Genomic DNA, 27867 nt, shown 5'->3' on the forward strand with positions numbered 1-27867 from the left:
TATGATGATCTGCAGATCTCATAGACTATCATTGCAATTTGCAGGAATGGATTTTTGGCAGGAACAGATCTTTTGCAGATACTGATCTTTTGTGTCTGTACAGCATCTGTGTGTGCAGCATCTTGCAAAGATTTTTTTCTGATGTGGAGTTCAGCTCCATAGAAAAGACTGTGTAGAGTATGGCTCTCATACTACATGAAGGGTGGTAAGATTGGTCTGTGATCTTTCATTTTCAAAAGACTATGGTCTGATGTGTGTATGTGGCCTTAGGCTGCTGTGATTCTCGCTATCCCACTGTTCAGCCCATGTAAGATTCTGCATTTGTTGGTTTTATCTGGGATAATATGCTTTGTTGCAGTGGCGGCCATCTTCCTGGGCATGGAATTGGATGCACTGGATCTCCCTAACCCTTGGGACTCCTACACAATGGTTGGATTTGTATTGTGGCATGTCTGTACAGAGATCTTGCTAGAAGTGCACCATTACTGCCTAATGCCTCGAGGTGAGCTAATCTGTAAAAGTTATTTTTTTCAGATACTGTAATATAATTTGTGTATTGCCTCAGTACAGGTCAGCAATCCTCACTACCTTCAGTTCTAAAGGAGAAAAGTCATGTGATCTGAATTGGTTAACCGGCATTGCAAGCAGGGCTTCTGCTTGGATCTGTGCCACAGTATTCAGATTACAAGGGGTTAAAGAGGAGCTGTTAGGTATAGGGTCTCAGAGAAAAAAAACACATATATCAGTAGTTAAATATTGGCTCTACTTACATTGCATATGCACTTCACTGTCCACGTTTGGATTTCACAGAATTTTTATATAGGATATGCAGAGAATGATGCTCCTGACAGCTCATGGCAGGTTCCATGTTTGTCTGTCTCCTATGAAGCCAATTGTGATGTCATATCCTCCCTGCTTCCTGATGATTACACTTGCAAAAAAGATTCTAATGGACAACACTACTGTGCAGTGAATATTAATTAGCCATGTGGCTAGGAACAATAGAGGACTCATGCAGTATAACATGTGCCCTGTGATTTTTCAGTGCTGTGAGTTCAGGCTGCTGCTGTTAGAAGCTGCTGTAACATGAGCCTGTGAAGCAGCCATAAGGCTCATACACACATCAGACTATAGTCTTTGGAAACTGAAAGATCACAGACCAGTCTTACCATCCTTCATGTAGTATGAGAGCCATACTCTACACAGCATTTTCTGTGGAGCTGAACTCAACATCAGAAAAAAATCTTTGCAAGATGTTGCACACACAGATGCCGTACAGACACAAAAGATCAGTATCTGCAAAAGATCTGTTCCTACCAAAAATCCATTCCTGCAAAATGCATTCATAGACTATATCTGCAGATCCTCATACACACATGATTTAACTGACATTCATCTGCAGATCAGATCCACCAGGATGGATTTTCAGATCTGCGAATGATTGCTTGATCTGCAGATGAATGTCAGTTAAATCATGTGTGTATGATGATCTGCAGATCTCATAGACTATGAATGCAATTTGCAGGAACGGATCTTTGGCAGGAACAGATCTTTGGCAGATACTGATCTTTTGTGTCTGTACAGCATCTGTGTGTGCAGCATCTTGCAAAGATTTTTTTCTGATGGGGAGTTCAGCTCCATAGAAAAGACTGTGTAGAGTATGGCTCTCATACTACATGGAAGGTGGTAAAATTGGTCTGTGATCTTTCATTTTCAAAAGACTATGGTCTGATGTGTGTATGTGGCCTTAGGGCGTGATAGGGAAATGAAGGGGATGACCCAAGGTAGTGCACTGGGGAGAAGCAGCCCCAGAATGCTTTGCAGTATATGTTATGCGTCCTGCCGGCCTCCTTACAGAGCTTGGGAATAACAGCCTTGCTATTCAGCACACATCACAGTGAGAGAGATTTTTAACTTCAGTATTGCCTTTTTGGCTTCCTTCTAAACAGTTTAACACAGGAGAATAGAGGTTTAAATTAGCTTTTGTAGCCTGACAGTTACTCTTTAAGGCAATCCTGCTGAATACTGCCCAAGAAGATTGCAGCCTGCAGATTTTTGTGCTGCTGAACATAGTTGTATTTTATTTTCTGGTTGAACCTAATGGACGTAGGTCTTTTCAACCCAAATAACTATATAACACCAGCCTGCTCCCTCACATATCACTGTTGATCCAGAGGAAGGAGAAAACCCTTACAAGGCATGGTCTAATACTCTAATTTAACCCCAAAATGGAAAAAAATCCTTCCCGACTCCAGATGGCAATCAGATAAAATCCCTGGATTAACACCACTGGGTATTGCCTAGTAATTATATAGCTATGGATGTCTTTCAACGCAAGAAAAGCATCTAAACCCCTTTTAAATGCAGATATAGAATTTGCCATAACAATTAATTCCACATCTTAATCACTCTTACTTTAAAGAACCCTTTCCTAAATGACAAACTGTTTTCTCCATGCGCAGATCCTTTGTGAAAGCCTAGGGACACAAAGCTCATCTGCCAAGCTTCTATATTGTCCTCTGGCACGTTTATACATGTTAATTAGATCCCCCTCTAAAGGCTCATACACACATCAGACCATAGTCTTTGGAAAATGAAAGATCACCGAATAATTTTACCCCCTTCCATGTAGTATGAGAGCCATACCTACAGTCTATTCTATTGAGCTGAACTCCCCATCAGACAGAAATCTTTGCACGATGCTGTACACATTCAAATGATCTGTTCCTGCAAAATGCATTCATATTCTATGGTATCTGCAGATCATCATACGCACCTTGTTTAACAGACATTCATCTGCAGATCAGATCCACCAGGATGGATTTTCAGATCTGCAGATGATTGTCTGACCTACAGATGAATGTCAGTTAAACAATGTGTGTATGAGGATCTGCAGATATCATAGACTATGAATGCATTTTGCAGGAACGGATCTTTGGCAGGAACAGATCTTTTGCAGATACTGATCTTTTGTGTCTGTACAGCATCTGTGTGTGCAGCATATTGCAAAGATTTTTTTTTCTGGTGGGGAGTTCAGCTCCATAGAAAAGACTGTGAAGGTATGGCTCTCATACTACATGAAGGGTGGTAAGATTGGTCTGTGATCTTTCATTTTCCAAAGACTATAGTCTGTGTGTATGAGCCTTAAGGCATCTATTCTCCAGACTAAAGCTCAGTTTATCTAACCTTTCTTGATGAGAACTTCCATCCCTTATATCAATTTTGTTGCTTCTCTGCACCTGCCCTAAAACTGCAATATCTTTCCTGTGATGTGGTGCCCAGAAATGAATTCCATATTCCAGATGTGGCCTTACTGGAGAGTTGAACAGGGGCAATATTATACTAGAATCTCTATTTTATTTCTCTTTTTAATGCATCCCAAAATGTTAACTTTATCTGCAGCGGCTTGGCATTGAATACAATTCTTTAACTTGTTGTCAATGAGTACTCCTAAGTCCTTCACGTTTGATGTCCCTGTGACAATCCAGCCCCGCGATGCCGTCTAATCTGCTCCAGTTAGCATGCGCAGGAAGTACGGTGAGCAGACTGACAAAGATTGGTCGCACAACTGCCGACAATATGTACTGTGACAATCTCTCACCAATCCCGTATTACTAGGCCGTTGTTGCCATGCAGGTCTCATGCACTAGAGACTTCCGGAGGCAAATTCACTGTGTGCGTAGTAAACGGTTAAGATTGGTTGGAGATGCCCATACATGTACAATCCCAATTGTATGAACAATCAGTAAACTAAAAATCGATTTCACGCTTGAAATCGGGTAACTTCACTGCCACCACTCTCCGATTGATAGGGCGAAGAGACCCCAATGCTATCCTAATACGGTAGCCAGCCCAATCGCGTTCGCCATGCTCCAGTCACCGTTCGGGTAATGGTCACTTCCGAAGGCTTAAAGATTGTGAGCAATGTGATGTTTAAAGAAAGGGTACTGGGTCCATTTATGATGCAATCTCGAATGTATGTCCAATCGATAAACTAAAGTTATCGCTTTCGCACAGGAAATCGGATACTAGCTAATCCTAGAAGGAAGAAACTGTTTACAACCTAGCTAGCAAATCAACAGTTTATAAGAAAATAAAACAATGCGGTAGTATGACTCTTTAGAGGGCAGATTTGTGGTAGCAACAATCAGATGACCAGCACAGGCACAAGACTGAACGATTCTAAAACTGCATGCACATAGCCTACTTTAGCCCACAGATAAATATACCTGTCCGGCAGAACAGATTGGTTTGATGGAGAGTAGAGATGAAAAACAGAATGTCTTAATATACAGTTCAAATACCATTATTGGTAATCCATGCGGCAATCGCAAGTCTTTAGCGGAAAGTCCAAGATGGCGATTGCCATGCCTTTGTGAGAAATTATCCAAGACATTTGCGCCAGTGTCCAGCTGGCTGCCGGGATGTTATTCGACAAGATTTTAGGTGAAGGACGCTGGATCTTTGTGTCATTGGAGCTTTAATCCTCACTGTAGATGGGTGGGGTCATGACACGTAAAAGTCCAGCCTTGTGCAATTTGAATAAGGCAGTGCCCTGTTAGACGGAGAGATTTTGGCCCAATTCCTGTTTTGCCCACTTTCTCCGTGTCCATAGGTCACATCAAGAAATGGAATGCATATTCGCACCCAGCATAATTGTACAAATCACTTGATACCACACATGAGGACCATGGGAGACAAATAACACCGTTCGTTACTTCCACCCTTTTTCAAGTATCTGGATCTTCCAGAACCAATGCTACAATCTCTCAGAACCAGTGTCCCGTGAAGTCCAACACACTCTGAATTTGAAGGACCTGGTATCTTTGTAACACCAGAATTATTACAAAACTGTGCCTATTAAACATGGTTTTTAAGGTTTGGTTGAACTTTTGGGAGTCCCCAGCTGGAGTGATAAGGATCACTCCTGTGTCTTTCAACTCAGGCCAGCAGGCAGCTATGTGTCGGACACCTGCTGGGTTGGTTCCTAACCGAACCAATTAAAAGCATCCTTTTCTAGACTGTCAGGCTGATATCTAATCTTCATCTGATGGATGAGCTATATAACTTCCCAGAAATGCTAGGTGACAGATTTCTAACATAGGTGGGGGTTTTGTAATTAGAAACTGCCCGTGCTTGCTAGCAGAGCCAGGAAGGAGAGAAAAAGTTGATTTAAACCAAAAATGTCATTTTGGTTGCTTGCAGTGAAACTAGCGTTTGACTCCATGATGCATTTGATATGTCCTATCGAAGGCGTCACAGTCCCCATCTGTATCCTGTTTATTTTGTATGGTGCTAGACCATTGGTATGACCAAAATGCATGACTTTACATTTTTCAACATTGAATTTCATCTGCCATTTATGTGCCCATAAAGCCATCCTAACCAGATCCTGTTACAATATTGTGCAGAACCATAAACTCTCAGGAAGATTGTGACATATCGCATGATCTACAAAAATCAACATTGCCTTCTACTGCATATACTAGATTGTTAATAAATAAATTGAAGAGCACTGGACCCAGTACTGACCCCTGTGGGACCTTACTACTAAGTCACCCATTTTAAATAAGATCCATTGACCACAACTCCATGCACACACTTGGGGCTGGTATAAGGGGCCACGGGCCAAACTGCAGGGTCAGGGGCCCCCTACGCAGTGCAAACCCCCCCCCCCTGCCATTACCCCTCTGCTCCCCAAGGCCCTGAAAGTATATTAGTAGCAATAATTACCGCAGTCCCGGAGTGTGAGTAGGTGGACAGCGGCTGCATTTGAGGCACGCTGTCTCTACACATGATGCGCCGGATCATAGAGAGAGAGGGAGACAGCGTGCCTCAAAGTGCAGCTGCTGCCTGCCCCCACACACGCTGGGACTCAGGTAATTATTGCTACTAATATACTTTCATGGCACCGGAGAGCAGGCAGCCAGGGTTGGCGCTGCGTGGCCTCAGCAGAGGTCGGGGCTATGGGGCAGATGCTCCCTTTGCCTCTATGGTAGCCCGGCCCTGCACACTCTTCCCCAGTCCTTGCATCCTCAGCTTATGCACCAGACTTTTGTTGGACGTTGCAAAGGCCTTCAACACTGTTCCCAAGTATATCACATCTACAGCATTCCCAATATCCACATTAGCGTTCACTACATCATAAAAGCTGAGCAGGTTAGTCAAACGCGAACTGTCTTTAGTAACCCCATGCTGATGCTGAGAAATAAGATTTTCTACCATGAAGTGAAGTCTTGTATAGTATCTTAGTAACACCTCAAATAGTGTAGTTTTCACACAACTGACGTTTAGATCCAGGAAATTGTAAACCTGTAAGCTTTTTTTTTTTTTTTTTTCTTTATCGTTTTTGTTTTTGCTCTGACACATTCATTGAAGTGTGCCAGAGCTAAAATCTATGAACCATTGACCATTTTAGCTCTTTCCTGCTCTCTAATGCTGGGCATACACGGAATAGATTGTACGCCGGATCCCGGCGCTGGCTCGATTCCGGCGCATCCCCGCTCGTCCCTGCGGGCGCTCGAGTGGGGAATCCGGCGGGTCATCGGACCAGAAGAATTCAAGGGGGAGAGGGATGCCGGTCAGTATAGGAGGATTTACTGCATTGCTTGGCTTGCTTATTAAAAAGGCATAAAGTATTGCCGGCCATATTCCAGTCCAGTGTCCACTAGTGCTGTCTAATATGGACTGGGATCCCATGATCTTTTCCTGGCTGGGGGAGGGGCGCCGGGTGGACTAGGGAAGGGAGCTGCTTGGGCTGGCTAAGCCTTTTAGTACTTACTGCCTGGCTGGGCTGTATATGATCATTTTTTTTTTTTTTTTCTCAAATGAGTCGGGCAGTCGGCTGGCTGGCCTGGTGCTGCAGTGAGTGCTGTACTGTCTCGCTCAGTGGTGGGTGGCTTGCTGGCTGGCTGTGACAACTCGCACTGGCTCGCAGCGTCGTCGACTCATCCACCGGGCCGAGCGAAAGGTGGGGCTGCCTGTTTTCCGCTCTGCGCAGCGTTCCACTGCAATGGACACTGCGCGGCAGTGCGCTGACGTGACTTCACTGATAGCATAGGGAGATGGAGATCGGGACGGTGGCCCGGGTGCCGCGGAGAAAAAGTTAAACAAGACACTGTCATGGCTGGGTGCCCCTAGGGGCACATGACCCACCCCAAGCTACGCCCCTGACTAGATGCCAGTAGTGAGGGTGTATTATTCGGTTATTCGGTGCACTACTAGGACAAGCAGACCTGCCTCAAACAACTAACATGTACACTTGACACACAACTGCAATATAACAATAGCAAGGAAAAAAGGCCCTTTAAAAGGGTGAACTACTGTAGTACTAAGCACTGACTGCACCTCTCTGCAACAACTCGTGTGCACTTTGTGGACACGCTGAACAGCAATATCAGATCAAAACACAGCCTTAAAGTGAACTTTTGGACTAAAAAGCTACTCGGCAGAACTGAAAAGGCTTGATGTTTCACAGCATCAGAACTTTGTTTTTTCCTACCAAAGCATCATTTTTAGCTGCATTTTTAGCTAAGCTCCACCCATCAAAGAAAACTGCCCGTACTTTTTTTTTTTTCCCTGATGCTGTGCAAAGCATGATGGGATTTCCTATGTTGTTCATTGCCTAGCAACTGGGAGGGGTGATCAGCACACAGGACAGTTGGAACTGTCTCATGCTCCCTGTCACCTCATTTCAACCAAAAAGATGGCTGTCCTCATGAAATCAAACATTTGCCTGTTCTTTTAAAACAAGGTGGGTAAGAGATTATATTACCTATTTTAATTAACGTAACTTAATCACAGTATGTTTGTTTAGGCTGAAGTTCCTCTTTAAGAAGGGCTCTTGGGTTTATGTGGATACAACATGCCATATGTTCACAAATAGATGCAAACACGTTTTTTGGCGTAAAGTATTTGCCAGGCCAACAGTTAGAGCCCTCTGTACCGACCAGTTTTTGTCATAGATGAGCGGATGAAGCCCAAATAGAGCTTTTGTCCATTTAATTTTTTTTTTAAATATTCTTTATTTATCATTTTCATTTAATCACCAAAGTTCAGATATCTTCTACACATAAATATATATCATAATTTAACAAATAAATTCATTTATCACAAACATTTAACCACTTTACCCCCATGCGTACGGATTTCTCCGCCCCTTTTTTCCCTCCTAAAAAACCAGGGACGGAGAAATCCGTACCTTCCGCGCTACCGCCGCTGTCCGCGCTCCCGCCGCTCGTGCGCGCGCACCCGCCGCTCGTGCACGCCGCCGCCCGCTCGCCCGGAGATCAATGAACGGGAAAATCCATTCCCGTTCGTTGATCTAAGCCCCCGCAATGATCTGCTGCTTCTTTCAGAAACAGCGAGATCATTGTGATCTTCTCAGCCTCCTACTGCTTCCTGTAAGCGTCCTTCCGGACGCTTACAGGTCGCATGTAAACAAACACTCTGTGGCCATCTTGTGGCCAAATAGTAAACTACACCCTAAAAGCATTTTACATATACAAACATTACATTTACACAATAAATTAACTCATTACCTCCCACACTCCCCAATTTATTTTTTTTTGTAATTAAAAAAAAAATACAATTAAAAAAAAAACATAAATAGTTACCTTAGGGACTGAACTTTTTAAATATTTATGTCAAAAGGGTGTAACACTGTTACTTTATAAACTGCGGGCTTGTAATTAGGGATGGATGCAAAACTGAAAAAAATGCACCTTTATTTCCAAATAAAATATTGTCGCCAAACATTGTGATAGGGACATAATTTAAATGGTTTTATAACCGGGACAAATGGGTTAATACATTTCATGGGTTTTAATTACAGTAGCATGCTTTATTTAAAAACTATAATGGCCGAAAACTGAAAAATAATTTTTTCCCACATTTTTTCCTATTTCCCCATTAAAACACATTTAGAATAAAATTATTCTTGGCATAATGTCCCACCTAAAGAAAGCCTAATTGCTGGCGAAAAAACAAGATACAGTTCATTTCATTGGGATAAGCAATAATAAAGTTATAGACGAATGAATGGAAGGAGCGCTGAAAGGTGAAAATTGCTCTGGTGGTCAGGGGGTAAAACCCCTCAGTGGTGAAGTGGTTAAATATGACAATATATACAATCTCACTTATCTCCCCCCCCCCCCCCCCCCTCAGCAGCACAGTAAATTCCAAAAGTGCAAAAAACGTTCTGTATTTAATCATCCATAATAATATCTTCAGTCCTAATTAATACATCCTACATCATTCCCACCTCACTCATACCTTCCATCCTGCTCATTCATATATCATAGGGAGTCCGCGGGCGGGGGGAGAGACAAGGCCCACAGGGGCCCCTCAATCAGATTGTCCCGTCCAGCCCTGGCCTAGTCATGTTAATTTCCCCTTCCCAAAATCTGCCTATACCTTTCTGTTTCCATAAATCCAACCCAGTTTTTCCATATCTCCACTCCGCAATCCTCTGTTCCATGTAAATAGTGAGTTAATTGCTCCATTCTATATATATGCGAGATCTCCCCAAGCCACTCCACAACAGAAGGGGGACTCACCGACTTCCAATGCCTCCCAATAAGTGCTCTGGCACCGTCTATTAGATGTCGTACTAAAGACTTCTTATATTTTCCAATACTCCAACTGTTAAGGTGGAGGAGGAAGAAGCCTGGGTCATCTCGCACCTCACTCCCTGTCACCTCCTTCATTATTTCCCTTACTTCCTCCCAAAAGGGTCTGATATCACTACAGTCCCAGAATATATGTCTCAAGGAGCCAACGTCTTTTCTACATCTCCAACACTTTCTATCGGCTCCCTGAAACATCTTACCCAATTTTTCCGGTGTATAATACCATCTTGTTAATATTTTAAAACCCATTTCCTGTATTCTTGCTGAAATAGATGTCTTATGAGCCCATATTAGTACTTTTCTCCATTGTAGGTCTGTTAGGTCCCTTTGTAAGTCCACCTGCCATTTGTTTCGAATAACTTGTGTGTGGTCCTCCTGACCATTTAACATTGCGTAGATCTGAGATATCACCCCTTTCCATCCCTTCTCTCCTTCGCAAATATCCTCAAATTTAGTATTTCTCCTGGATAGTTCCTCCCTTGTAACTTTCGCACTCAGGAATGACCTAAATTGTGCCAGACTCCAGAAGTCCAGTCCTTCTTTCTGCAAGGATCTTTCTATTTCGGCTAATGTCTTCCACCTTCCCCCCTCTGTTAGCATATGTGCTTGCAGTCCCTTTGGTCCTCTCCAATTACAGTATGCATTTTTTTGCGTCCCAGGGACAAACTCCGGGTTATCCAGAACCGGTAGTAATGGAGAGGGATAGGCCTCGGGCTCTAATTTCTTATAATATTTATAAAATATTTTTAGTGTGTGCTCTAGCAGCTCATTTGCCGGATGGGTGTGGTTATATTTCAACTCCATCCAAGGAATATTTCTTAGCAGTATATTTTCCAGCTCTTGCTCCAGGTCGACCCACCTCTTGCTTTGTATGGGTCTATGCCAATCCACAATCCTACTGAAAATGGAGGCCACATAATATAGTTGGGGGTCTGGTACTGCTAACCCTCCTCTGTCTGGATTGCGTCAGTAACTTAAAACTTATTCTGGGAGGTTTTGCCCTCCATATAAACCTTAGGAAATTTCTTCTGACATTTTGGAAAAAAGACGATGGAACTGCGACTGGGAGGGTCTGGAACAGATATAAAAGTCTCGGCAAGATGTTCATTTTTAATATGCTCACCCTCCCCAGCCAAGAAAATTCACGCTTATTCCATCTCTTTAAATCTTTGTCTATTTCCTTCTCCATCTCTTTATAATTAGATTGTATAATATCCCTGGAGTCTGCTGCCACTTTTACCCCCAAATAAGTCAGGGTCTTTAAGACCCATCTTATTGGGAAGTTCTCTTTTATGGAATCTATATCTTCCAAACTCATCCCTACTCCTAAGGCCTCACATTTATCCCAATTTACTTTGAAGTTGGACAGAAGCCCATATTTCTTAAATTCTGCGAGCAGGCAAGGTAACGCAACCCTGGGTCGGGTAAGAAAGAACAGGAGGTCATCTGCATAAGCAGCGATTTTATGGATCCCCCTTCCTATCTCTATCCCTGTTATATCTTTATTTCCCCTGATATGCCTCAATAAGGGCTCTAAGGTCAGTGCAAAAATCTACGGGGAGAGGGGGCAGCCCTGCCTTGTCCCATTCTTTATTTCTAGGGGTTCCGACAGTACTCCATTTATCCTAATCCTAGCCCCAGGGGATGAATAGAGAGCCATAACGTACGCTCTCATCCTATCTCCCAGCCCAATCTGTTCTAAGACCAGCTTGATAAAGTCCCAGTCCACCCTGTCAAACGCCTTCTCGGCATCCGTCGAGAGGCACATGACAGGAATGGACCGGGCTCTTGCATATCTCATTAGTATCAAAGTCCTAATAGTGTTGTCCCGTGCCTCTCTTCCAGGTACAAAACCTGTCTGATCGTAGCTTTTGTCCATTTAAATGAGGAGCACTAAATTTGTAGTAAAGGAACATACTGCATTGCGGCATCAGAACCGTGTGACACCTGGTGGTGGAAGTTCTGGTCTGGGTCTGCTTTGCTGCATTTGGGCCTGAATAGATTGCAATCGTTGATGGAACAATGAATTCTGAACTAGATTAGAGAATGATAAAGGAAAATGTCAGGACTGTCCAACTGAATCTATGTAGCCTTGTTAGAAGAATAAAGTGAGCGGTTCTGCAACTCACCATTGTGAATGTGGCCTTAAAGTGACCCTGAGAAGAGGGGGTATAAAAGATTTGTACATACCTGGGGCTTCCTCCAGCCCCTCAAGGCAGATCACTCCCTCACTGTGGTCTAAATCCTCCTAGATTGTCCCGTATAAGCCCCGTTCCTTCGCGGCCAGTCGAGCATACTGTGCATGCGCAGCCCGTCTGTGCGTGCCCACCGTGCTTCTGTCGCTGAGCATTCTACAGCTGTGCAGACGCAGAACGCTCCCAGGCACGGGAGCTAGACTAGTGCGCATGTTTGGCTGCACTGCGCAGACTGTCCCACAACAGCCCCATTCTCAGTGGTAAGTTGGGGCCAATCTAGAAGGATTTGGACTGCAGCGAGGGAGAGCTCTGCATGGAGGGAGCTGAGGGAAGCCCCACGTATGTATAAATCTTTTATGCCCTCTTGTCTTGGGTACACTTTAAGGCCTACTTCACACTACAAAATGCAACTGTGAAGTACTTGGCTATTGAGATTTTGCAAAACTCTTTTCAGAGCGTGGTTTTTTTTTTTTAAAGGAATGTGCGTTTTTGCACATCCGTTTAAGACAAAAAAATGCCCTTAAAGCTGATCCGAGATGAAAAACAAACTAGAACAAGTAACTTGTCTATATATCTATCTAAAGTTTAGATGGTTTACACAGCAAATCTAGCTGCAAACAGCTTTAATAGAATATGATTGTCTTCCTGTGATACGGTGACCGCAGCCATGTTGTTTGTAAACATTACACAGAGGCAGGCTTATCTGTATCTGGCGCACTCAGCCTGTGAAAAAAACCAAATTCCCCCTCCTCCCTCCCCTCTGCCTCTGAAATCATTGGCTAGTAACCCCTCCCCCTCCTCCTGCCCAGACTGAGCTCCCATGCAGCCTTGCTACTGCCAAGGCTCTCTGAAAACCTGTGGGCGTGGCTTATTTAGTTTATAGGGAATTAGAGTATTAAAACAAAGTATTTGACTTGAGGAATCCCCTATAAACAATAGGAAAGGAACACAATTATGCAATGAGTAAAAGTTCACCTCGGATCCACTTTAACCTAGTCCCCTATGGACCAGAGCAATTTTTACATTTCAGAGCTCCTCCCATGATCACACTTTTTTTTATTTTATTTTATTTTTTTATTTTTTTCCTTTATATGCAGAACAGGAGGAATAGAAAACAAATAAAATGTCTGACTAATGGCAAACCATGACTATATTTTTTACAATCTAAATAAACTTTAAATCAGTAATTTATGGAGTTTTATTCAGGTATGTTTCTCTAGTTTTCCCAAAACACAGCCTTTTGTCTGTTCTTCCCACAGAACCTGTAAAAGTACCAGAAGACCAGATTAAGATTCTACATCCTCAGTGTAATAATGAGGAGGTAAGTCCTTCTCACTGTCAGGGCCGGGCCGAGGCATAGGCTGGAGAGGCTCCAGCCTCAGGGCGCAGTGTAGGAGGGGGCGCAGAATTCATTCAGCTGTCATTCCTAATTGTGTTTGAAGCAGAAAGAAATAAGAAAAGGGGATACATGGCAGTGACTGCAAGCCAGATAACTAGATATTAAGGTGTTGCGGAGGTTGTGGGCCCTGTGGCGCTTCTTAGTCTAACAGCAATCAATTTGTGATGGCAGGGATGGAGGGGCGCACTTTGGTGTCTCAGCCTTGGGTGCTGGAGGACCTTGTCCCGGCTCTGCTCACTGTAGTCCTTATACAGTTGAATAAGTCTGTTCTTTTTAAGATGTGCTAGATGCACTAACTGTACATCTCAAAAAGAATGGCTTGTATTGGCTCACTGAAAATACATTATGCAATTATTCTGCTGCAATTGCAATCACCAGAGCTGATTGAGAACAAATTGATGTCTAGTAGCCTAAAGGTCGGGAAATCTAAAATCCAGTTCTTTGCTAGATTGCTTGGGCGTTAGATTGCATTCCTCATCTGGGTCACAACAGACTAACAGTATTGGCAATAGTTGTGTGTGTTGTTTTTTTTTTTTTTTTGTTGTTGTTGTTCTTTGTGTGTGAATTAGACCTTTATTATTTGGTTAAGGCTGGAGGGCAGTGTGATTATACAACATGACTGAAAGGGAGAGTACCATGGCGTGATGTGGTAAGTGTGAAAGGCATATGTTAAAGGAGCACGGAAAAGGACGCGGGATGAAGCCCTTTTCAAAAATTTCCTATAACCATGTTTTGATCATTCCTAAGGTTTTTATCATTTCTTTATCTCAATTAAAATAATATAAATGGTAAAATAGTATTAAAATGCATGGGGTGAAGTTGAAATAAATAAAATAATATACTGTTATAAATTGGGCACAGTGGTGAAACTATTGCCCCTGCAAAGGATGCAGGCGAGGGGGGGCCCATGGCTCTAGGGTCCACCACCCGCATGCATTAACAAGCGCGAGGATGAGTAGGACACAAATTGTTTGCAAGCAGGCTGTTGTCTGGTGTGGTGGGCACCAGGACCCGGAGTCATACTTCTCTTCAACCTCCTGCTCAGATGCTTCCTTACCAGCCCGCCATCTCAAGCACACAGGATGGACACGCATGGCGAGGTAATCCCTTGTGGGCTGCTACAAGCTTCGAACTTCTGTCTGCCTTCTTCTGGTGCAATCTCCTACAGACAGGGTGATGAATGGCAACAAATGTCTCTTGTCTGGTGCTGTGAGAATGTATTGCTTAATTCTTCTGTGTGTGTGTGTGTGAGATCTGCCTGCCTAATTTCTGTTTTTGTGGGGTGCCTCAGCCTGCCTGATCTGTTTTGTGGCTCGGGGTGTCTGCATTAGGCGTTGGTGGGGATTTCTGTGTGAGAGATAACAGTGCTGCTCATCCGGATTCCAGATATCCGGATTACCCGGATAATCCGACCATTTTTACCACTATCCGACTGATTCAGATTCCTGATACCTGGGCCAAATCTGGAATGCGGTATCCGGATAGGAATTCGGATATCCGGTCTGATATCCGGGTACTGAAACTGGCTCAGTGATGTCATGGCCGTCATCTCTATAATCAGAGGGCTCCCAGCCTAAGCCCTAGCACCCAATCACAGAAGGGAACCCTGGCCAGCTCCCCTGTATATTGAGGGGTGCCATGATGAGAAATCTCATCCTTGCTTGTGACTGCTCACTGAGAGACATGCTCCAGTGCTGCTGGCCTAGCAAGTGCCGTGTACAGTGATGAACCTAAAGCTTGGGACCGTAGGAGTGAACTCATCCCCCCCCCCCCCCCAAACACACAACAACAAACATACCACAAATAAATGACTGGAGAAAGACCAACAGAACTTAGTGCATAAATATCGGCCGCAGCCTTTTCTTTATTGGGGTTTTAAAGATAACAGGTTATTTATTGATTGTTTTGGACACAGCACAAGAGTAACTCGGCAAACAACAAAACGAAAAGCCGTCCCGGGCAGGAAAGGCCCAGGGAGGCTAACAATAACTTAAATAACCAGCAATATTCCCAAAACAATCTTGTGGGGATGGTACCCCCGACACTCAAAACTTGGAAAGCGGGAATGGGAACCCACAATAAATTACAGCCAGCGACAAAGGGCAGGGAGGGTGGGGGATCTTCAGCTCCTGAAAGGGTGAGCTTATGCTGGGAATCAGGCCAGTATATATAGTAGCAGATGCACGCTGATTGGCTGTGACACTATAAACAACATGGGAGTCCCAGCCAGTGAGAAATCTTGAAATCTGGATGACCTGTAAATTAGAGTGACCAGATTTTTGTGGGTCCAACCGGGGAGGGGGGGGGGAGACCATGACATTGTATGGGTGCAGCTAACATAATGATGTAACAGCGAGGCATAAGACAAACGAGACCTTGCATCATGGGTGTGCAGAAACTGTGTGATGCTAATAGTATACCGTAACCACAAAGCAGCAAACATAGCCATCTATGACCATTAAATAATAAATGCAGTAACAGTTACACCGGACACCAGAAAATAAACGCAATGGGCAACATGTCAGCACAAAATAAATGCAATGCGGGCAAACCTGTCAGCACAAAATAAACGCAATGCGGGCAAACCTGTCAGTACAAAATAAACGCAATGCGGGCAAACATGTCAGTACAAAATTAACGCAATGCGGGCAAACATTTCACCAGAAAAACGCAATGCGGGCAAACATTTCACCTGGAAAAAAAACGCAATGCGGGCAAACATTTCACCTAGAAAAAAAACGCAATGCGGGCAAACATTTCACCTGGAAAAGAAAGCATTTACTCACCTGGCAGAAGTCTCCAGCCTCTGGCGCGCTGCTCCCGGGACCATCTTGCTGCTGATCTTCTCTCCCGCGCTGACAGGGCTACGGCAAGATGGCGCCCGAAGCCCTGTACTGGAGACTGTCTCCAGTACAGGGCTACGGCAAGATGGCGCCCGAAGCCCTGTACTGGAGACTGTCTCCAGTACAGGGCTCCGGCAGCCTTCTTGTCGTAGCCCTGCTCGCCTGCCGGTGTCGGAACACCGGAAGACAGTTAGGCTGGAGCGGGGCTGCGGGCAATGAACTGGCACGGCGTCTATAGATGCCGCTGCCAGTTCATGAGTATAGAGTGGTCAGAGTCCCGAGGCCGGGACGTCCCGCTGCTGAAAGCGGGACGTTTCCCGGGACCTCATGCTGCCTGGGACAGCGGACCCCGAATCCGGGACGCGTCCCGGGCAATCCGGGACGTCTGGTCACTCTATGTAAATAGAAAGTCAACAGCAGAATCTCATTCAAATTTTTAAAACTTGGAGGGAAAAGTTCCCTCCAAAAATAACAGTTTTATGGTAAAGAAAAGGAAAAGAGGGGGGTGGGGGGTCACTCCACGGCCCCAAAGGATGCTTTCCCTTTACAGGGGTGCCTCCATGCATTTCAGTGATTAACACCTTCGCTATTACTACACTATTGTTCTATTGTTAGGTAGCTAGCTTGATTTCATTCAGTGACAGTCAGTGTTCGCTGCAGGCCTGCTGCAGCAGCTGCTATAGTGTGTGTGTGTGTGTGTGTGTGTGTGTGTGTGGGCTATGCACAGACCAGGCCAGCTGCTGGCCTGCTATTGGCCTTAGCTACGCTACAGTATAGGTTAGGTAATAGGATTACTGTGTTGTGTAGTTAGTACTGCAGACAGTGCTAGTTAGTTGTTAGCGTAGTACTACTGTGTTAGCTTACTACATAACTGCTGTGCTGCTGAGCAGTGACAGTTAGTGTGCACTAGTGTCTTCTCCTCTGCTGTCTGACTGTCACTCTGTGCTGACGTTCTTTAAAGTCCAACCCTGATTTTAATTAAGTACAAGTACCCCACATGTGGCTGACTCAAACAGGCGCTGGCAGTGGTCAGACTCGGAGCTCCAGAACCCCCTCTGCCACTCCTGCCGACACTGAGGCCTGTTCAGGCAGCCAGTCCTCAGTGGCCTCATCTGCTCCCTCCATCGCTCCCCGTGCAAGGAAAAACCACCGCCGGACCCTATTGGGAGAGTCTTTCCCTGCTGTTGGCAAGAGGTGGACATGAAGTGGCTGGGAATCACTATGCCTACCTTACCACCCTTTACCACCACAACCTCCTGGCTCCTGCTGATTAACTATTACGAACTAAGCCGCCTGGTTCACAAATTTTTTATTTTTTTTAATTTATTTTTTTACAGCCGTGGTACCAACAGTGCTACGTGCCATGTGCCACAGCCAAGTGCCACATCAGGCATGCTACTGGCAGACGTTACACCTGCTGCTGCATTGCCCTGCTCCTGCTGACTGTGCTGCTCCCACCTCCAGGCCACTGATGCCACCTATATTTAACCCCAAACACAATTGCTGCGTAATTCTTTGGAGGTGTCCGGGCTGAAAACTGTCATGTTCCAGTTGTGCGGTTGGACTTTGGACACAATGTGGGATGCACAACCGCTGTCTGAAACCTAGTCCTGATGTTAATTTACGGGCCTTTTTTTTGGGGGGGGGGGGGGGTGTAAGTCCCCACATAATCAATAATCAATTAGTGTTTCCCTTTAAAGAAACATGATGCTACATGCCTCATTTATCCCCCAAAATTTTTTTAGAAACAATTTAACCACTTGCCGACCAAGTGATTTCCCATTGATATGTGCTGGGTGGGCTCTTCAGCCCCCAGCACAGATCTTATTGCAGGCAGGGCGATCAGACTTCACCCCCCCCCCCTTTTTTTCCCCACTGGGGGATGTCCTGCTGGGGGGGTCTGATCGCCGCCGCTCTGCTGTGCCTTGCGGGGGGGCTCCTCAAAGCCCCCCTCCGCAGCGCTATTCCCCCCCCCCCCCCTCCCTCTCCCTGGCTCTGTGGGTGGTACAGGACGGCGATGCATCCTGTACCGCCTCTGATAGGCTTCAGCCTATCCGACAGCGGCGATCCCCGTCCTATCAGAGGCCGGGGATCGCCGATCTCCTTTACGGCGTTGCTGCAGCTGTAGCCGTACAGAGACACCCTCCGTGAACTGACATGGAACGGCCTCTCGAACGAGCGGCCGTTTCCATGGAAACCGGCAGACAACCAGTTTACTCCAATCGGCGTTAGCTGGTCGTCAAGAGGTTAAAGGCCACTTCCGGTTTTCTATCCGGATATCAGAATCCGGGCGGATATCTTGGATACTGGGTTCGGATATCCGATTCTATTCGGATATCAAAAAGTTTGGATTCAGATATCCAATCCGAATATCTGGGTATCTGGATCTGAATCGATTCGGATTTTGAAAAGGGGTATCCGAGCAGCACTGGTAGTTTACTCTATTACTGGGTGCCCACATTTCTATGTTGCATTTGACAATTGTGATGTGGGGCCAGGGGGCCCTTCCAAAGTTGCACAGGGGGTCCCAGTGATTTTTTAGTTACACCCCTTATTGGGGACCAAATGAAAACCAATATTTACAGTGGTAATGACAATGGTAAAACATTAGCAATATTACCGATATTTTACTACAACTAAACCTAACCCTACTCTCCTCTCAAAACCCTCAATAACCTCTTCAAATGTTTGAAATTTAACATTTTAGAAAAAAAAATGTTTCCGTATTTTCAAAAAATTAGTCAGGCCCAGCACTTGCTATTTATCAGGTGCCTAAGTGTGGGTTGGTCTGTTTGAAGACTTTGGGGAAGGTGACTGTGGAGAGGAAGAGGTCAAACACACGGTGAGGGTCAGGGAAGTGGGTGTTGAAGGATCTGGGATCGAAGGGGAAGTCGACAGCAACAGGCTGACTATCAATAGTGACAGGAGCAAAGGTGGTCAGGGGTGGGTGGGATGAGGGAATGGCCAGGGAGGGGATGGAGGAAGGAGATTTTGTTTTGGATTGTTGCGCTTAGTGGTGAAGTGAATGGCAAAGTTGTTGGCTGAGAGGGAGGACCTAGTAGGGTGGAGGAGTGTGGTTGAGTAGGGAATTAAAGGTGGTGAAGACATTGAGGGTTGGAAGCTTGGGTTCTGAATTCTGATCAGGGCTGCAAAGTAACTTTGGCATCAGGGAGGGCAATGTGGAAGATAGGAAGCTGGGCAGCCAGAGAAGTAACATCTGTGCTCATTGCAGCAGTGTTCTTCAATCGTAAGTTATCAACCTTTTATAAATGGTGGTACATTTCTGGGTACGAGCAGACTGTTGTCACAGGTGGTTAGCGTAGAGTCTTGAGTGGCTAGGGGTCTTTACCAGAGCACCCCACAAGGGATGATGGGCTGCTACCCCTAGTGGGCACTGTACTCTGCTGCCTAGTAGCCACCAGGTAACGACACCCAGGATTGCCCTGCCAGTGACTGACTCCACATCGCAGTCTCCTGTTCTCTTCATTCAGGTGCTGAAGGTAGTAGTATTCATAGTCAAACTGAGCCAGAGGTCCGGGCAGGCAGCAAATAAGAAAGGGCAGCAAATAAGAAAGTCAGAGAAACAGAGCCAAGGATTATGGCAGGTGGCAAAACGGGAGTAGTCTGGGTCACTCTTACCTCAGGCTCTCCCCTCAGCACTCCCCCCCCCCCCCCCCCCCCTCCCTCCAGCATTAATCAGTGGCAGCAGCAGCGGGCAGGAACACAGACCTATCTCCATGCATTCCACCGCCAGAGGTCCTGTCTCTAACGGCTCATGCTACTTCCTGGTAAACTGGAAGTAGTGTCAGACGCTTAAAGAGAGGAACCTCCGGTGGTGGAACATTTGGAGGTATGTCCATGTTCCTGCACGCCGCTGCTGCCACTGATTAAAGGAGAACTGTAGTGAGAGGTATATAGAGGCTGCCATATTGATTTCCTTTTAAGCAATACCAGTTGCCTGGCTATCCTGCTGATCCTATGCCTCCAATACTTTTTGCCCTAGACCCGAAACAAGCATACAGCAGATCAGGTGTTTCTGACATTTTTGTCAGACCTGACAAGATTAGCTGCATGCTTGTTTCTGGTGTGATTCTGCAGGCAGATGGCTCAGCAGGGCTGCCAGGCAACTGGTATTGCTTAAAATGAAATCAATATGGCAGCCTCCATATACCTCTCACTACAGTTCTCCTTTAATGCTGAGGCGAAAGCCCAAGGTGAGGAAGGTGGGCAGTGGCCCCCCTCCCTGGTGATGTGGGTGGCCAATGCTCTCCTCCCATGCGCTGTGACCCCCTCCTACCTCCCAAAACTGCCCTGGGCAGGCCCCATGCGTCTGCATCCCTTGCAGCACCTATTGTTACGGCACTGGCTCTGGTAGCTGTCAATCGTAGTCCATGTTGTGCCCGCGGACTATAACAAGTGGGTAAGCTAAGAGCAGTCCATAAAAAGATAGTGTACTTGGGGCATCCTTAAAATGGCCTAAACCTCCATTGAAAGTTTAATTCCCAATATACAGATAAGTTGATTGGCTTGCCTCTAAATTGGCCCTAGACTACAATGAACATAGGACTATGGTAGTGATTAGATTGTAAGCTTCTCAGAGTACATAGTAATGTCACAAACTGTCCTTTATAAGCACTACTCCAGTCCAAACTGGCACCGGTCCAACCTGCTCTGAACTCTGCTGCTCATCTCATTAATGTCTCTTCTCGCTCTTCCTCTGCTGCTCCTCCCTACCTCTTTATTGGCTGCCAATTAGTGGGAAAATCCAATCAACTTTTAGCCCTAACCTACAAAGCTTTCCATGATCTCCCTCTATACATTTCCTCGCTTGTTTCCAGATTACCAACCCAGCCGCAATCTCAGATCTCCACATAAGCTTCTTTTGATATCCTTGCATTTACGTATACAAGACTTCTTGAGGCCTTCACCCCTCTTCTGGAATGACTTTCCACAGCACATCAGCCACTCTCCAACCTTGAAATCTTTAAATGCTCTCTAACATATATTTTTTATGACAAGTATATGCTCTACTTTAGGCCATTCCCACTCTGACCTCTAGTCAAGTTGTACTCTTTACTAGATAACCTAAAAAACGCACTGTTTGAATATTGCATACCACCCAGCCCCCCCTCACCCCTCAATTATATTCTTTTAGATCAGGGGTAGGGATCCTATAGCTCGGGAGCCATATGTGGCTCTTTTGATGGCTACGTCTGGCTCACAGACAAATCCAGTAGGGGTTGATTCACTAAGTTACACTGCTCAAGCAGCTCAGCTTAGTGTGGCAGCCAGGGGCATAACAATAGACCCTGCAAGGAAGGCATCGGCAGGGGAGCCCATAAGCTGCAGGGGCCCCATGGGGGAGAATTTTCTTTTCCCTGTCCTGGGAAACAGACAATTAAGGGTACGGAAAGTAAAAAACGTTCTGCTCTCTGCACAATTGTTCCAAATGACTGCATCTGCTCAGTGGTCAGCCGCTGATAAGGAAGCTTTTTGTACAAAGTTTTGTAGGCAAAGATTTGTAGGCAATCCCTATTCAGTGTGCAGCAGGCTCTTCTGTACACTGCTGTTTTACCCAGGGGAGAGTAATTAGAAATCACTGGGCCCCCCTGCGAATATTTGGATGGGCCCCCCCATAGGTGCCAAATAATCGTAATGGGGCAGCGTTTCACTGTAAATTAATTGTAAAGTGGGCAGCATTTTACCAGACAATCATAATGTGGGCCAGAAAATCGTAATGTGGGCAGAGTTCACCAGAAAATCGTAATGTGGGCCTTTAGAAAATCGTAATGTGGGCAGAGTTCACCAGAATATCGTAACGTGAGCAGCAGTCACCAGAAAATTGTAACGTTGACAGCATTCACCAGACAATCGTAATGTGGGCAGCATTCACCAGAATATCGTAATGTGGGACAGAAAATCGTAATGTGGGCAGAGTTCACCAGAAAATTGTAACATGGACAGCATTCACCAGACAATCGTAACGTGGGCAGTGTTCACCAGAAAATCATAATGTGGGCCAGAAAATCGTAATGTGGGCAGCGTTCACCAGAAAATCGTAACGTGGACAGCATTCACCAGTCAATCGTAACGTGGGCAGTGTTCACCAGAAAATCGTAATGTGGGCAGCAGTCACCAGAAAATCGCCATGTGGGCAGCAGTCACCAGAAAATCGCCATGTGGGCAGCAGTCACCAGAAAATCACCATGTGGGCAGCAGTCACCAGAAAATCGCAATGTGGGCAGCAGACACCTGAAAATCGCAATGTGGGCAGCAGACACCTGAAAATCGCAATGTGGGCAGCAGACACCTGAAAATCGCAATGTGGGCAGCAGACACCTGAAAATCGCAATGTGGGCAGCAGACACCTGAAAATCGCAATGTGGGCAGCAGACACCTGAAAATCGCAATGTGGGCAGCAGTGACCAGAAAATCGCAATGTGGGCAGCAGTGACCAGAAAATCGCAATGTGGGCAGCAGACACCTGAAAATCGCAATGTGGGCAGCAAACACCAGAAAATCATAATATGGGCAGCAGACACCAGAAAATCGTAATGTGGGCAGCAGACACCAGAAAATCATAATGTGGGCAGCAGACACCAGAAAATCATAATGTGGGCAGCAGACACCTGAAAATCGTAATGTGGGCAGCAGACACCTGAAAATCGTAATGTGGGCAGCAGACACCTGAAAATCGTAATGTGGGTAGCAGACACCTGAAAATCGTAATGTGGGCAGCAGACACCTGAAAATCGTAATGTGGGCAGCAGACACCTGAAAATCGTAATGTGGGCAGCAGACACCTGAAAATCGTAATGTGGGCAGCAGACACCTGAAAATCGTAATGTGGGCAGCAGACACCTGAAAATCGTAATGTGGGCAGCAGACACCTGAAAATCGTAATGTGGGCAGCAGACACCTGAAAATCGCAATGTGGGCAGCAGTGACCAGAAAATCGCAATGTGGGCAGCAGTGACCAGAAAATCGCAATGTGGGCAGCAGTGACCAGAAAATCGCAATGTGGGCAGCAGACACCTGAAAATCGCAATGTGGGCAGCAGACACCTGAAAATCGTAATGTGGGCAGCAAACACCAGAAAATCGTAATATGGGCAGCAGACACCAGAAAATCGTAATGTGGGCAGCAGACACCTGAAAATCGCAGTGTGGGCAGCATACACCTGAAAATCGCAATGTGGGCAGCAGACACCTGAAAATCGTAATGTGGGCAGCAGACACCTGAAAATCGCAATGTGGGCAGCAGTGACCAGAAAATCGCAATGTGGGCAGCAGACACCTGAAAATCGCAATGTGGGCAGCAGACACCAGAAAATCGTAATGTGGGCAGCAGACACCAGAAAATCATAATATGGGCAGCAGACACCAGAAAATTGTAATGTGGGCAGCAGACACCAGAAAATCGCAGTGTGGGCAGCAGTGATCAGAAAATCGTAATGTGGGCAGCAGACACCAGAAAATCGTAATGTGGGCAGCAGACACCAGAAAATCGTAATGTGGGCAGCAGACACCAGAAAATTGCAGTGTGGGCAGCAGTGATCAGAAAATCGTAATGTGGGCAGCAGACACCTGAAAATCACAATGTAGGCAGCAGACACTAGAAAAAAATGCACCTGTGAAAAAAAACAATTCACTTACCTGACAGAAGTCTTCTCTCCCGGCACCTGGCTCGCAGCTCCCCGAGTCTTCCTGCAGCACATCTCCCCATTCTCCCGCGCTGACAGGCAGAGTGCAGGGCTACGGCAAGATGGCTGCCGAAGCCCTGTACTGGAGACACAAATAGTCTCCAGTGTAGGGCTTCTTCGGCGGCCATCTTGCCCGTAGCCCTGCTCTGCCTGCCGGAGACTACGCAGGCTGCTGGAGTGGGGCTGCGGGGAATGAACTGGCGCAGCGTCTATTAGACGCTGCGGCCAGTTGAGCACCTTGCTGGGGGGTCCAGAGCAGCGCTCCCCCCACGCACAGTGAGCGGGCCCCAGAGCAGCCCCGGGCCCCCCTGCGGCTGAGGGGGTCGCGTCCCCGGTAGGTACGCCGGTGGTTTTACCCCCTGCCTTTCTACACCTCCCCAAGTGCTGTGTACTGTAGTGGTGCTGGAGAAGTCTGCAGAGTCAGTTCTGCTCCACCAGAGATGGACAGAGTAAATGAATAACATTAGTTCTCAGTTAACCTGTGCAGAAAGCGAGGTGGGCCCCATCCAATGTTTTGCAGGGGGACCCAGTGATTTCTAGTTACGCCCCTTGTGGCAGTGCAAATAAAACTTTCTAAAGTAGGCACACTACTGCTGTAGCATCATGTACTGCTAACTTACTTGCACTACCCCAAAACGAACAGCTGCTCCAATTGTTCCACTCTGGACCCTGTCAGGTCCAGTGATTTTGTAGAACGAGATCCCGCACTTTGATTGGTCCAATAGGCTGCCTGCCACTTGACAGGCAGCCTATTGGGCCAAAGTGCGAGGATCTTGTCCTACAAAGTGAATCAACCCCCAAGCCAGCTAGCTAATTGTACAAGCTGTTAGTTGGTATTTCTCCTGTCTGGCTTTTGGGGAAATTGCTGATGTTGCTGGAACCCAAGAGAAGTTGAAGTGTCTGACACTTCTGCTGCCTGGCGGATCAACTGTATACACATCACCATGGCAACAGGGATGTGAGCCCTCTGCTGCGCATGCGTACTGTCCCAGTTTGAAGTTGTATGGCTCTCACTGAATTACATTTTAAAATATGTGGCGTTTATGGCTCTCGGCCAAAAAGGTTCCTGACCCCCGCTTTAGATGGTGTTTTGGAATTTGTTGTTCACTTTGTAGCTTGCACTCAGTTATAGATTTTATTCATCATGTTACATTTGTCATTGTAATTATCAATTCTCTTTTGTACCGGTGTCCATATTTGATATGTTCCATAGTCTGTATTATGTACTCCATGTTTGTTTTTGAATATGTTGCCGATTTATAAATCAATAGCGCTGACAACTTCCACAGTGCTTTACAATTTTGACGTTTTCCAGAATCTGTAACTTTAACAGCCTGCACCAGATGGTGCTGCTGTCTTGGTTTTGGCATGTGTTCAGTTCAATCCGTTCTGTACCTAATGTGTCTGTTTTTTTGTTGTTGTTTTTTTTGTCAGGGTCACACCTTTAAGAAGATTGTGCTGACAATATACATCTGTGGAAACTTTGGCTTTTTGATCGCATTCTTGGCTGCAATCAACCAACTTTAACAGGCTAGAACAGCAGCGATAAAGGCATTTCTGAATCGGGAGTTCTGTCAACCAATCATTTTCTAAGCTTTGCACAAAGCAGGACTCTGTTTTGGTACTTTTCTTTGTGCTGATGTCTTAAAGTGCAATTGGAAAACACTGAGGGCTGGTTCAAACTACAAACGCAAAATGCAATGTGATTTGTGTTGATTCCCGTTCAACAGACTGAGATTCACATCGCAATCGCACCTAAAGCGCTGCATGTAGCATGTTTTTGCGATTTATGGAAATCGCAAACGCTGCAGTGTGAATTATTCCATAGGGATGCATTGGCAACAAGGCTTTGCTAATCACTGGCGATCAGCAAGCGCTGAATAGCGCCAATCAGCCCTCAACGTGCCTTAAATCCAGTGATTTGAATGCTCACATCCTGGTCCAAAAGTCTAGTGTGCCTTTAAATAGATGTCAAGTGCATTTATTGTCATTCTAATCGCCTGAAGAAATGACCTGCATAAAATTATTTATTTAGATTTTAAAAAAAGTTAAAATATTCATTTAAAATTGTAAAAAAAAAGTCTATTTTTTTTTTTTTGTTTTGTTTTATGAAATTGAGCTGACCAAAAAAAAAAAACCTTAATGTTCCTATTTATTAAAAAAAAAAAAAATCTTACTGCCTGACATGGAGACACATTAATTGCATTTGTATTGTGTCTTTTACTTAATAAATGAATGCAGCCCATAACCAATTGGATGAATATTTATGTTGACCAGATATTGACCATGTGGTGTTTGTTTCTGTTTCTTTGTGTCCCCGGCATGTGGCCACAGGTAGGGGTGTGGGTTAATGGGGAAGAGGGGCATGATTTGTAGCTAAAACCTTGCATGTGTAATGGAAATAAATTCAACAGTGAAACAGTCACTCCAAACTTATGTAATGTGAGCAGCTATTTTACATAGTGTAGTAGTTGGACAGGGGCTTTTCCTTCCCAACCAGGAGATATCAAATTACAACTTGTGATTAGACATAAATGAGGAATAATTGCCTGAAGACAGTCCCCACACACAGCATCTCTACCTGCACACTGTGTGACTGCCTGCCCCAAGACTAATGCTTCATACACACTTGAGATAAAAGTCTTTGGAAAAGGCAAGATCACAGACCAATTTTACCCCCTTCCATGTAGTATGAGAGCCATACCTACACAGTCTATTCTATGGAGCTGAACTCCCCGTCAGATAAAATCTTTGCAGGATGCTGGACACAAAGATGCTCGTACACACTCATAAGATCATTATCTGCAAAAGATTTGTTCCTGCCAAAGATCCGTTCCTGCAAAATGCATTCATAGTCTATATCTGCAGATCATCATACACACCTTGTTTAACAGACATTCATCTGCAAATCAGATGCACCAGGATGGATTTTCAGATCTGCAAATGAAGTCTGTTAAACAAGGTGTGTATGATGATCTGCAGCAGAGCCGGGACAAGGTCCTCCAGCACCCAAGGCTGAGACACCAAAGTGCGCCCCTCCATCCCTGCCACTCCAGCTGTCACACACTGATTGCTATTAGACTAAGAGGTCCACAGGGCCCACAACCTCCCCAACACCTTAATATCTAGTTATCTGGCTTGCAGTCACTGCCATGTATCCCCTTTTCTTATTTATTTCTGCTTCAAACACAATTAGGAATGACAGCTGAATGAATTGTGCGCCCCCTCCTACACTGCGCCCTGAGGCTGGAGGCTGGAGCCCCTCCAGCCTATGCCTCGGCCCCGCCCTGATCTGCAGATCTCATAGACTATGAATGCATTTTGCAAGGATGGATCTTTTGCAGGAACGGATCTTTTGCAGATAATCTTTTGTGTACAGCATCTTTGTATGCAGCATATTGCAAAGATTTCTGTCTGATGGGGAGTTTAGCTCCATAGAAACGACTGTGTAGAGTATGGCTCTTATACTACATGGAAGGGGGTAAAATTGGTCTGTGATCTTGTCTTTTCCAAAGACTTTTATCTCAAGTGTGTATGAAGCATTAGTCGTGAGATACAAATAATTCAACACTGATGTAGGCTTATGCAAATTTACAAAGCTTGAAAATGGACCAATCCAATTTCACTTGGCAGCAATAAGAGGTATACAGGATCTTCTCAAAAAATTTGCATATTGTGATAAAGTTCATTATTTTCTGTAATGTACTGATAAACATTAGACTTTTATATATTTTAGATTCAAATACACACAACTGAAGTAGTTCAAGCCTTTTATTGTTTTAATATTAGTAAATTTTGGTTTTCATGAGCTGTATGCCAAAATCATCATCTCAAAAAATTAGCATATTTAATCCGACCAATAAAAGAAAAGTGTTTTTTAAACAAAAAAAGGCAACCTTCAAATAATTTGGCGACTTTCGGCACGGAAATAGACGGAAATACCCGATCTCCGTCGGGTCCGCTCTACTGCGCAGGCGCCGGAAACTTCCTGAGGCTTCCCCCACCCGAGGTGAGTACCCCCCAGGGGCCGTTTTGTCGTTACAGTTCCTCTTTAAGGCCGCTATCGAAGCATCCCGGGCCTCCATAACACCTGAGCAGT

General features: G+C 45.3%; 1 protein-coding gene across 1 annotated transcript in view; it reads left to right on the top strand.

Annotated features, from left to right (window-relative positions):
• LOC137522064 (putative ferric-chelate reductase 1) overlaps nucleotides 1-25778 on the top strand; it is a 160121-nt gene extending 134343 nt beyond the window's left edge. Inside the window, exons 15-17 of the mRNA XM_068242088.1 lie at nucleotides 359-502; nucleotides 13084-13145; nucleotides 25203-25778. Coding sequence (XP_068098189.1) covers nucleotides 359-502; nucleotides 13084-13145; nucleotides 25203-25295 — 299 coding nt within the window. The 3' untranslated portion in view covers nucleotides 25296-25778. The remainder of the gene's footprint in view (nucleotides 1-358; nucleotides 503-13083; nucleotides 13146-25202) is intronic.
• The last annotated feature ends 2089 nt before the right edge of the window (nucleotides 25779-27867 follow it).

This window comes from Hyperolius riggenbachi, chromosome 6 (genome assembly GCF_040937935.1).
Source record: "Hyperolius riggenbachi isolate aHypRig1 chromosome 6, aHypRig1.pri, whole genome shotgun sequence".
NCBI lineage: Eukaryota > Metazoa > Chordata > Amphibia > Anura > Hyperoliidae > Hyperolius > Hyperolius riggenbachi.